The 12261-nt window shown below is 41.4% G+C and overlaps 1 protein-coding gene across 8 annotated transcripts in view; it reads right to left on the reverse strand.

The window, feature by feature from the left end:
• camta1a (calmodulin binding transcription activator 1a) overlaps positions 1-12261 on the reverse strand; it is a 463893-nt gene that overhangs the window by 248292 nt on the left and 203340 nt on the right. For all 8 annotated transcript variants that reach the window (XM_063015717.1, XM_063015715.1, XM_063015713.1 and 5 more), the window contains one exon: positions 7506-7573. In XM_063015717.1, coding sequence (XP_062871787.1) covers positions 7506-7573 — 68 coding nt within the window. The remainder of the gene's footprint in view (positions 1-7505; positions 7574-12261) is intronic.

The following is a 12261-nucleotide window of genomic DNA, read 5'->3' on the forward strand; positions in this document are numbered from 1 at the left end:
CAACTTATAGGGAAGACCATTTCCTATTCCAGCATTAATATCCCCCTGTGCATAATACAAGGTCAATATAGACATAAAAAAGCTTGATTTAAGGAAACTCCAGTGAGCCCTGACTGAACAGGTTTGGAATTAACTGGAACATCAGTTGAGGTTTTCTAGACCATTATAAACCTCCAGATATACAAACCCTCTTTTGACTAAATGGGCACAAACATACTTCAAAGCCTTCTCAGAAGACTGACCGTTATTATAGCTGAGAAGGTCACATAGAGGTCACTTTATTTTAATGCCATTTGTTTATCAAAACTCATGGTCAGGTGTCCAAATACTTTTGGCCATATAGTGCATGTTTTAGCTTTAGTTGTAGTCTAATAGCATTAATTGTAGTTTCTTACTAGTAACTGTGATGGAAAAAATGACTAGGATTCATGGTTGGTGCTCTAAAAATAAACATATTTAAAGTCTTATGAGCAACTTTTATTTCTGAAAACAGTACAAAGAAATAATGTAGGCCATCAGTATTTAATATTTAAGACAAAAATGCCATAACCATGCTTATTAATTTCATTTTCTGTCTAATCAAACCCCCAACCAACCCACCTTTTATTTAGGAGTGGTGCAGATGTTACCCAAAGGTCACTGGTTCAAGCCCCACCACTGCCAGGATGCCACCGTTGGGCTCTTAAGCAAGGCCCTTAACTTTCAATTGCTTAGACAATATACTGTCACAGTACTGTAAATCGCTTTAGATAAAAGTGTCTGCTTAATACTGAAAATGTAAATGTTAGTTTAGTTTGGTTTTTGGATTTAAAATCTGATCTGAAAACAGAAAGTTTGAGCTACTTATTATTAAGAAAACTCTGAAACATTCATTTCACGAAGGCAATGACAAGCATAAGAAGATAAGAAGAACAGCACAATGATGTGTGTTCCTAAATCCAGGATGTTCAGCATGTTCCGGAAGCCGGCGGGTTATTAATTGTGCCTTTGTGGTAGACACTATCCCAGAAATGCAAGTATTGACATCCCCAGCCGCTGAAGATCCGAAGTTTAATCATCATAATGTTCTAGACGGGCCCGAACAAACAAGTACATCAGCAAACAGTGTATTATGGGCAGTGCTGACATGCATGTGGACGAGAGCCCGGCTCGGAGAGAATGGCTGCTCTTTTTACACGACTTCATACTGGCCGTTTTATCTACGTCTCTAAATCAGGCAGCGGCCCTGGCTTTTATTAAACACCTAATGCAGAGCTCCCCTTCTAATGATAATGGAACGGTGGAGGCTGCCAGCGTAAATTAGAGTGTGTGGCCCGAGTCGGGAGAGATTTTTCTGGCCTTTGGCAGGTACGGCCTGAATTAGCTGTAGCACGCTGTTCCAGCAGTCAGTGTGAGAGCGCTCGTATTGATTTTAAACACTGTTGCACTTCCTATCTGGGAGAGAATGTGTATTGCAGGAACTGAGCACATCATTCAGAGAGCTCTTTTTTTTCCTCTGTACAGTTCTGATTGATTTATTTACAGGGCAGTATAGTGAGGTAACTCTTACATCAGAAGTTTATTTTAAGTTTTTTTTTTCTCTGCCTGAACCCATGTGGAGATTTTTTGAGGAGCACTGTAGAACAAATACTATTAACATTGAAAAATCTATTGCTTGAGTAGGTGTAGATATTACCAACAAGTGTAAAAACATGGATTTGATCTGTTTTCAATAATACACTGCATAGCATGAACATGAATTATGTAATCAGCCAACAGAAAAAGGGACAGATGTACCATATTACCATGTGACTTTACATCCAAAACTATGTGCAGTAAAGTAATTACCCCCCCTCCTTTATTATAACGTGCACTTAGTTAGTTAGTTAATTAATGTAATGCTTCCTTTTGATGTTCCACTTCATCTCAAATGTGTTTGACTGGGTTGGGTCAAGAATCTGTTTATGAACTTTGCTTTGGACAAATGGACACAGTCAAGCTAAAACAAACTGATTCCCTCCCTAAACTGTTGCCAAAAGGTTTAAGGCATATCATCTACTTTCTACTACTTATTTTATACACCTGTGTATATTTTGGCCAGAGAGTGTGCTGAGTAGGCTCAAGAGTCCAAGTTCTACGAGTTTGAGTGTGTTAATAGCAAACATATTGTGGTGATGGTATATAGTCAGTATATATGTTTTACCACGGCTTTATCCTTGTCAGGTTCACAATGGGTTCAGTTTCCACAGAATCACTGGACGCAGTGCAGTTATGCACCCCAAACAGGACCCCAATCTCTCACAAGGCCACATAACCACAATCATGTCTGTATTTAAATGCCCAGTCGGCCGATTCAAACCCTGGATGTATCATATACCTGTAAGTTCAGGTTGGCTTTAATACCTCGTATACCATTCTAACTTTGGGTCAGGGTTCATTTTTTAATGTGTTTTTTTCTAAAAGTGTTGTCTCTGTGATTTTTCTTGTGTTTAATAATTTTATACACTATATACATCATATAATACCACTCCTTTAAAGCTATTTTCTCTTGGTCATACACATTTTTAATTCCCTTTGCCTCTTACTAGGCCTGGAGCTGTTGGATGTTTTTTCTATTTCCAGGTGAGTGTATGTGCTGGTGTGTGTGTGTGTGTGTTTTTTTGTGGGCCCACAGGCTGTGTCTTCATGTGCGACTGGCTGAATATCTATTACAGCCTCCACGGTTTACTGAGCCCTCTGTTCTCGGGCTGCAGGTGGAGGCAGGTTTTCTTTAGCCTGTGGCGCTGAAGCAACTGGCCTGTATGAATATCAGATTGAAGGACAAAGCGTGAGGGATCATTTAGCCTTGATTCCCCATCCATTGACCTTACAACCATGACCTTATACAAAGAGCTATAGGTATGGAGCTCCATGGCTCAGCGACTGTCAAGTCACCGCGGACCACAGGCCGATTGGCTTTTGCTGGGCCACAGCAACAATGTTTAGTTTTGATCAGTTTCTCCATCTACCAGCCATTTATTCATTCACTGCTTATAACTACTACACTGTAGAGACTTATAGATGTTCTGTCTATCCATCTATATATCTATCCATCTATCCTCTATCCATCCATCCATCCATCCATCCATCCATGCATCCATCCATCCATCCATCCATATATCCATCCATCTATCTCACCCGACTCATCCGCATGATGCTTAATTTATCCTCCGGTGCACTGTAGTACCACTTTACCATAAAAAGTACACAAATGTATTTATTTGGATGGTTGCTCAATGTTAAAATTAAGCTTTGGATATGATTGTGGTTGTAGTATTTCTAATAACCCTGACAATGTCTTAAGAAAATGACCTTAATCTAAAAACCACCAACACATTTGCTTTTAATTGTTAGAGGTCCTACACATTCAGTAAGCCATAATGCTGCCCCGGAGCTTTGGCAGCACTGCTGGATGGCATTCTCCAGTCTCCAGCCTCCCCGTAGCTTCCTACCACTACCGTTAAAAGGTAAACGTCCACATGGCTTAATCATGCAGCACGAATGCAGGAGCGAACTTCCGTCCATTAGCCTCGCGAATGCTTTTAAAACTCCCTACAGCCAGGAATAATGTCCGACATCAAGACCTGTGTCGGTAACAAATGAGTGAAGAGAAACAGACTTGATTTCCCTTTTTGTAGCCATGCTATAAAAGCCAAGAGGGTGCTCTCTATCTAATTTTACACAATTATACAAGAAAATGTCATATAATTGGCACCTTTTTTATGCCTGCCTATTATCAGTGTCCCTTACGGGCATGGAGGCACAGAGAAAATTGGCTGGATGTTGCCGGACCTGCGGCTCATTTGCAAATTCATGAGCTAAGAACGTGGCTTCGATAAAGAAAAAGTGGAAGTGTAAAGGAAAAGCAGGGACCACCGGGATGCTGGTCAGTTTGTATTTATCTGTAGTAGCTAGCTCTGTGCGTGTTCACTGAAAAGAGGAAGATGCTAGCGAATAAGCGTGCGGTGCCCAGGGTCTGGCACAGAGGCGGCGAGGCCCAGAGCTGTCTAATAGAAAAGGAGCAGCTGCTGCTAATTAGGAATGGAGCAGGGATTCCTCCCGGAAGAAGAAAAAAACGACAGACTATGTGTTTATGTGTGTTTATCTGTCTGTATCCTACAATCTAAACTTGTAGGATGGGAGTCAGGAGGTCCAGAGGTAATGCTAATAAACCATCAGACATGCAGTACACGCAAAGCTTTAGCATATTTACTGTACATAACGGAGCAGTAACTGAGACATAAATTACACTGTCATTATCATAGTGACCTGCCAGTGACCTCCTTCTCGCTCTCTTCTGTAAAAAAACGTTGTACATTTCCCTGCTCTTGATACTGTGACCCTGGTGTGGTCGCATCTCATTATGTAAAACCAGTAACGAGCATTAAACACAGTTTGCTGAATTAAAGAGTCAGAGGAGAAAAGGCAGCATGTAATCAGTGATACTGACCAAAGAAAATCAACCTGGAGAAACAGCCATGATTTGTAGGCTGATGTTAAACTGTTCCAAGCTGCCATCGTTTAAAATAGAACAGAATCTTTATTGTCACTATACACAGGTACAGTGAAATTTAGTTTTCCCGTGGGTACAGATATCAGGACATCTTTGCAGTCGAACCCACGTCATGTCGGTCTGTTTTTTTGCACAGATGATAATGTCCTGACACTTAACCCACTGTACTAAATGGTAAGCTCCTTTTCAGTGCTGAACTGTTTCTGAATCGTTACCCTAGGCTTGTTTTAGAAGTGGACAGGGGAACAGGTTATAGCTAAGGCCCTACCTAATTCATGGCTGGGAAATTGTACTACAGACAGTGAAATGAGTCTTTTCCCAAGAATTATGCAATTAAAAATTGCTGTGAAATTCAAAATTTAAGGTTTGTGTTTAGTGATTTAATGTTTTTCATTCGTGTAGCGTTTAAGTACCTTATGTTACTGGTTAATTTGCACTATGAGGTGGTCGTAGCAATCCTACAGCAATTCAAATAGCAATCGCATAGTCAAAGTCATAGGAGGACGTACACCAGTTTGCATATAGGCAGAACCGGTCCACAGCTGACGCCATCGCTACCCTGACCCACCAGGCCCTCACCCACCTGGAAAACAAGGACTCCTACGTGAGGCTGTTGTTTCTGGACTTCAGTTCTGCATTTAATACCATCATCCCGCAGAAACTGATGTCCAAGCTGGAATCACTGGGAACCTCCTCTTCCCTGTGTAACTGGGTCCTGGATTTCCTGACCTGCAGGCCTCAAAATGTCAGGATAAACAACATCACATCCTCCACCATCATCCTGAACACCGGCTCCCCTCAGGGCTGTGTGCTCAGCCCACTACTGTACACACTCATGACCTACGACTGCAGAGCACACCACAAGAACAACCTCGTGGTCAAGTTCGCGGACGATACAGTGGTGGTCGGACTCATCACCCACGGAGACGAGTCGCCGTACAGGAAGGAGGTGGAGGACCTAACATGGTGGTGCAGAGACAACAACCTCATCCTCAATGTTCAGAAAACCAAGGAGATGGTTGTGGATTTCCGCAGGACTGGTACATCCCCTCCTCCTCTACTCATTGATGGATTAGCTGTGGAGATGGTCCCCTCCGTCAAGTACCTTGGGGTTCACCTGACGGACACACTCACCTGGCATACCAACACCATGGCTGTCATAAAGAAGGCCAACCAACGCCTGTATTTCCTGAGGAAGCTGAGGAGGGCAGGTCTTCACACAGACATCCTCAGGTCCTTCTACAGCTGTGTGGTGGAGAGCACCCTGACCACCTGCCTCACTGTGTGGTATGCTGGCTGCACTGTGGCAGAGAAGGAGGCGCTGCAGAGAGTGGTAAAGTCTGCACAGAGGACCATCGGATGCAGCTTACCACCCATCGGGGACATATACACAACCAGGTGTAAGGAAAGAGCCGCCTGCATCTTCCGTGACCCCACCCACCCTGCACATGGACTTTTCACCCCCCTTCCCTCTGGTAGGAGGCTGCGCTGCATCCGAGCAAAAACAACAAGACTGAAAAACAGCTTCTTTCCGGATGCAGTCAGACTGCTAAATTGCTCCACCCCTCATGTACTGTCTATGCACCAGTTACTTTAAACACCTGTGACCTGGTGCTGCCTTTTATCTGCTGCTATACTGAATCGTGCACTTTAGATCCGCATAAAGCCAATACTTGAATGTAAATGTAAATATTTAAAATTCATATCTTAGTTATTTCTTCTAGTTTTTAAGTCTTAAGTTTTATTTTTACTAAACATAGTTTCTCTTGCTATTTATATTTTATATTTTATTATGTTTACACACACCGAGACCTGAGTAACTGCATTTCGTTTTAATCATGTACATGGTTTTGAATGACAATAAAGCTGAGTCTGAGTCTGAGTCTGAGTCTGAGTCTGAGTCTGAAAATGTCCAAGCAGCTAAAAGCACGACTCGGGTAACTGAGTTTGGAAAACTCGCAATTCAATTCTGTGGATGCAGAGGGGGGTGTCAAAAGACAGAGAATTTCCGCATTTGATGTTTTAGGTTTACATTCAACCATTAAGGTAGCTGTGCTGTGTATTGTAGCTTCTGTTTATTCTATCATTTAAATAATGAGTGTAATTGTAAAACAATGTCCATGAAATTAAGCTCATATTCCTGTGAATTTAGTTATAGCACAACACTAGGGCTTTTTTTTCGAATGAATCACACTTTGTATATTTGTAAGTGATGAAATTAAGAAACTGGGGGAAAACCAAACCAACAAAACATGGAAACACTTGGAGAATATGCTAAACTCTTTACAGACTGTGATCCGACATAAGAGTCTATTCTGGCTCATTAGGACATGTTGCTGAGTGCCACCCACACCACCTGCTTGCTGTGCTCACAGCCGAGAATTAAAATCTCGTCAGTTCTATCAACATGACAAAATACCTTTCAGACTAAACATTCACACACTCAGATTCTCAAAACTCTTTCTAGCCACATTGTGTCTAAAGACGATCTCACATTCACATCATCAGTATTATCAGTGGAAAATCCTCCCTGATTAACACCACTAACTAAATCAGTGTTTCCTCAATTTAGAAAACCTGGACAGCTCATGTCTCGCGCTTCTATCTGTTAACAAGCAGTTAATTAGCAGCCAGATATGAACACATTAGCATGGTGTTAACAGAAAAGATGAGAGGGAAGCTGTGTGCTAAGAGCTCCGCTAATAGGCTATTTAGAGATATTAGTTCACATTAATATTCCATTACCTGTCAGCGCTCACTCAAATAAACCAGAAAAGCTTTTGAAAGTGCCGTGAATGGCCACCAATATCAAACACCCAACTTTTAACATGAGGGAGATTCTCAAGTGGGTGATTAGGAGAAAGACCGGGGTAATAGCATAATTTGATCCATAAGATGGGATGAAGGAAAACTAAATCCCGGTGGTCTGGGACAAAAATGCTCGCCGCTATAGAGAGAGGAACAGTTCGCTTACCTTGTTTTAGGGGACGTTGTTAACCATTCGTCATGCTTTTCGAATGTTATCAGGTAGGCTGCAATTTCCTGCAAAATAGAGAGGTAAAATGTAAACAGACGTTGTGGACACAGAATAACAAGCAATGCTTTTTGTTGCGTGTATTAAATGAGGTGGAGCGTCTGGATTTTAAATGGAAATAAGGAGATCTTTATGGATTACCATTCTGAGAATCAAGTCAAGTGAAAGAATCAAATAACGTCCAACAAAGACTGAATTCATATTCAGTACTGTTACAGTGAAACTAAGACTGATACAGTCTGAGCAATTAAGGGGATAAGGGCCTTGCTTAAAAGCCAAACAGTGGCAGCTTGGCAGTGATGTGGCTTGAACCAGCAACCTTCTGATTACTAGTCCCGCACATTAACCGCTGAGCTACTACTGCCATATCATTTTTTTTTTTCATTTGGAGTTTAGGTCGAAACCCTGTCCCCACCTCCTCTCTTTTTTTAGTCCGGTCTTCTCCCACTTACTGTAGCAGAGTTTAGTAGCCAATGTTGTCTGCAGCAGGCACTGCCAATCGTGCCCGCTAGGGGTGCCCAACCGACAGGTAGCAGAGCTGAGATTCATTTACATTTACATTTACATTTTCAGCATTTAGCAGACGCTTTTATCCAAAGCGACTTACACAGTGAGCTGAACACGATGAGCAATTGAGGGTTAAGGGCCTTGCTCAGGAACCCAACAGTGGCAACTTAGTGGTGGCGGGGGTTGAACCGGAAACCTTCTGTTTACTAGTCCAGTACCTTAACCACTGAGCTATCACTGGCTATCACTTGGGAAGTTCATAATCCCAGCGCTGGTGTGCTAGTGAAATATCCCATTGTTTTGTATTTAATGAGTTAAGAGTATACATCCATGGAGCACTAAAAGATGTTTTGTGGCTCACTTGTGGTTCTCGGCTTGGTGGTTAAAAAGCCATGACCTGTACTACGCAGAGGAAAATACACACACTCACCATCCTGTTTCATGTTAATAAAGTTTAATCTTTTCAGAAGGTGCTGCTCAGAATCATTTACACAACAAACATGACCCAAGCGAGTGCCACTCCATGTAAAACTGACAACCAACAAATAGAACATGAGAGGAGCAGTGAAGTACGTCCTATTATTCCACCACAAAGCAAATACTGGCAAATAATAGTAAACCGTAGCTTGAAAGACAATATCATGATTACCTGTGACAGCAAACCATTCGTTTTACACCCTGGGCATTTGTCATTTGCTTAAACCAAGAGAGCAGAGAAAGCAACAAGGATGACTGATGCTATCAACATGAATCAGATTATTCACCACTCAAGCTCATTATAGCGAGGAATTAATTATAATCCTGAATAGAATAAAGCAAAGAAAAACACGATTCTGCTGATTTAAACCGGCTCTCTTCCATTCCCAATGTCTGACAGCAGTCACATTGTTTCTGACAAACTGAATAGGAGTGAAACCAAGCGCGTTTGCACCACTGTGACAGCTTACTACAGAAAAAAAATTGTGTTGTCAGGACGAGGGAAAAAGTTCATTCTGTTCTGATCTTTTCATGCAGACGAGTTTCTGGGATTCTGTCAGTCAAATGCAAAACAGATAGAACTTAAAAGATCTGGCATATATCTAAATCTAGAGTCTTTGCAGGCTGCATAATATCATACCTCACCTATTTTCCAAAATCTTCTGACTCACTTAAAATAATGTACTTAAAAAAATAGGCATTTAAGATGTATTTCATTTGAAATATAAACAGTCCAGGCACTTGTTCTCACATATTCGACTAGACGTTCGCTCAAGTAATCTAAATCTAAATTAATTGTTACAGTCAATACGCCTGGTGTGTCAAAGACGGCCAAGATCTCAGCGTATTGATTTCATTTAATAATGAAAAATCATTAATAATAATAACCAAACCACAACATGTCAGGCAGGACCACTCAGAGGATATAAACGAATAGGAAGCCACACCCCGCTGCTTTACTTCAAACTCGCAAACAAGCACTGGAGCACCCTATAGCAGAGCTTTCAGATGAGGTGGGGTGGAGAGGGGGTATTATAGGGGGCAAGCTGGCAGTCTGTCCTGAAAGTGCTGCCTGAGACATTGTTACTTCCCTCATGACTGAAGGAAGGAATTACACTGTGAAATGAAGAAATCCTGGTGTGAAGAATTAAAGGGCTGGCTTGTTTTTCCCATCAGCAGAGACACATGCGCTCTGTCCTGGCCGAGCAGACAAATTGGGTATTCTATATGAGGGGTAATTGAGCAAAAGTGGTGCACAATGTTTTGACAAAATGCACAAATTATAGATCATGACAAACTAAAGGAAAAAAAAAACATGATAAGCATGAAAAGCCTAAATATTAGGGCCAATCGCCTAATATGCTGTCAAAGATTTGATCATCTAAGACATGGACTCCACAACGCCTCTGAAAACATTGTGTGGTATCTGGTATAGGGATTTTACCAGCAGGTCTATTGACCTCTGTACGTTACAAGGTGGATAATCCTACAGTGCATCCATCAATCCATGTGTACCTATTTTAAGTGCTTTTGACATTGGAAGGTAAAAAGCATGGACACTTGGACTGGTCAAGACTATGCAGCCCCATAAAAAGAATCTCATGCAATGTGTGTGCAGTATTAAAAGACCTGTTGGTTTGTACCAAAACCTATATCCATCGTTGAATGGCATCAAAGAGTCTTGGCTGTCCAGCATCCTCTCTGTGCTTTGTGGTTTGTTTCCTCTCAGACCACTGAACCATGGCTGCAAGAGAGTGCCCCTTGCTGTTTTGGAGATTGTTTGACCCAATCATCTGGTCATAATAATTTGGCTCTTATCAAAGGTCACACAGGTCTTTATGCCTGATCCTGTCTGCTGTATTCAACAAACACACTATGAGTAACTACCATCAGCCCTACAGTTAATACCATAACATGCATGATTGCATGAAATATGTATAACCATGTGCATTTTTTGGGATTGAATTTAATGTTTTAATGTCTCAACAGTGAAAGTGCAAATGCTTCCAGACAGGAACTGAATAATGTACTGAATATTTTGGGTCCACGTGTCCCCTTAAAAGAAAGCGTCACAGCAAATCAAAACAAAGTTCTACTGACTGAGTACTTGATTAACATGATGTAACATTTTCATATCGCCTTTACATACACCAGATCGTAATTAAAACGAAATGTTCTGGAAGAATAAGTCTTGTAAAACTATTCTGGTATCCCGCTAAAGCACTTTATGTTGCTTTTCCTTTCTCACTAATACATACTGAAAGTCCAAAACTAAATCTGATGGTACAAGACAGAGAACAACAAAGAAGGATGATACGTCCATGCAGTTCACATTGGTGAGCCCAAGTGCCTTGGAAGAAGAATAGTTCATCATTCATTCCACTTCAGTAGCTGCTTCATACGGATCAGGGTGGCTGTAGGTCAGGAGCTCATTCTGAATCCGCTAACCACAAGCAGGAGAACACCCTGTGGGGATGTGGGAGAAGAAAAAAATGGGAAAAACTCCATGCAGACATGAGAAGACCTTGACAAAGTCAACATACTGACTGAGGGTAGGGTTTGAAACAGGGCTGCTGGAGCTGTGTAGAACCAGAACTACCTGCTGCAGGACCAAGATGCTTTTCCTGAAGTTATGTAATATGTGTTCAGATATGGTGCAAATGTGGCAGACAGAGGTTAAAAACACACTGGAATACTTTAAACAAAGCAAGATTTAAATAAGTAGGAACCTAACTGACAAAAACTTTATTAACTGAACTCAGTTATTTAATAGTGCTTATTAAACTATTAAGAATACAGAATTGGGATTAGTCACTTGAGCAACACTAATGGTATAAAAGAGCTTCTCCTTACATAGTAAGTGAGGGAAAGATCTAAGGCGAAGCTCCTTCTGTGACCTTGAAGCCCATTATAAACCTCCCTCCCTTTACCATGCTCCCACATTGAAAATCAGCATGTCCGCCCGAGTGCTGAGAGATGAGAGAGGAAAGCTCGGTCCAGGAAATAAAAGCCGAACCTCAGCCCTGCTGCTCCCCATCTTACAAACCCCCTCTCCGAACAGATGTCGAGGATTATTCCGAGCCCCCGACCAACCATAAAGGTGCAATAACCTTAAAGCGAGAAAACAAACAAAAACAGACGCGGCTCCATTAAACAGCTGCAAGAGACAAACTTAGTTTGGTGTTGTAAAAAGGGCTGGAGGGGGGTAGCACACTCGGGTCGATCGGACGTAGTTATCAGAATCGTACAGCTGTTTATTGATGGGCTTCAATGTGCTCGTGTTGTGGCCAGATCTGGTCTTCGACCGGGCCACTCAAGTCAAACTTATACAGCAATACCTTGTAACTCAACGTCCCCTAAATTCAAAATCTGTGAAACTCCACGTCCTTCATGGAGAAATTCGTACCCTTAAACTCGACGTTTACCTTACCTCAGCTTCTTTTTTTTTAATTAAATTTCTGTCTAAAATACTTAAATAAGTTAAAAAAAAACATTTTGTTATTTTCAGTGTATAAGTGTCAAAAACAACGTCATTATTTTACATTAGCCGAAAATATATGCAGTTCCACGGGACCATGGAATGCATTAACAGGTTTCCCAAACATCCTTATGGGAAAAAATACCTTGAAACTCAACGTTACTCTAGTAATTAAGTGAAATAAAGTATTCTTAAATATCTCTTGGCTCAACTTTCTGAAAAATCAGCTGAAGT

This window comes from Trichomycterus rosablanca, chromosome 19 (assembly GCF_030014385.1).
Source record: "Trichomycterus rosablanca isolate fTriRos1 chromosome 19, fTriRos1.hap1, whole genome shotgun sequence".
In the NCBI taxonomy this organism is placed as follows: domain Eukaryota; kingdom Metazoa; phylum Chordata; class Actinopteri; order Siluriformes; family Trichomycteridae; genus Trichomycterus; species Trichomycterus rosablanca.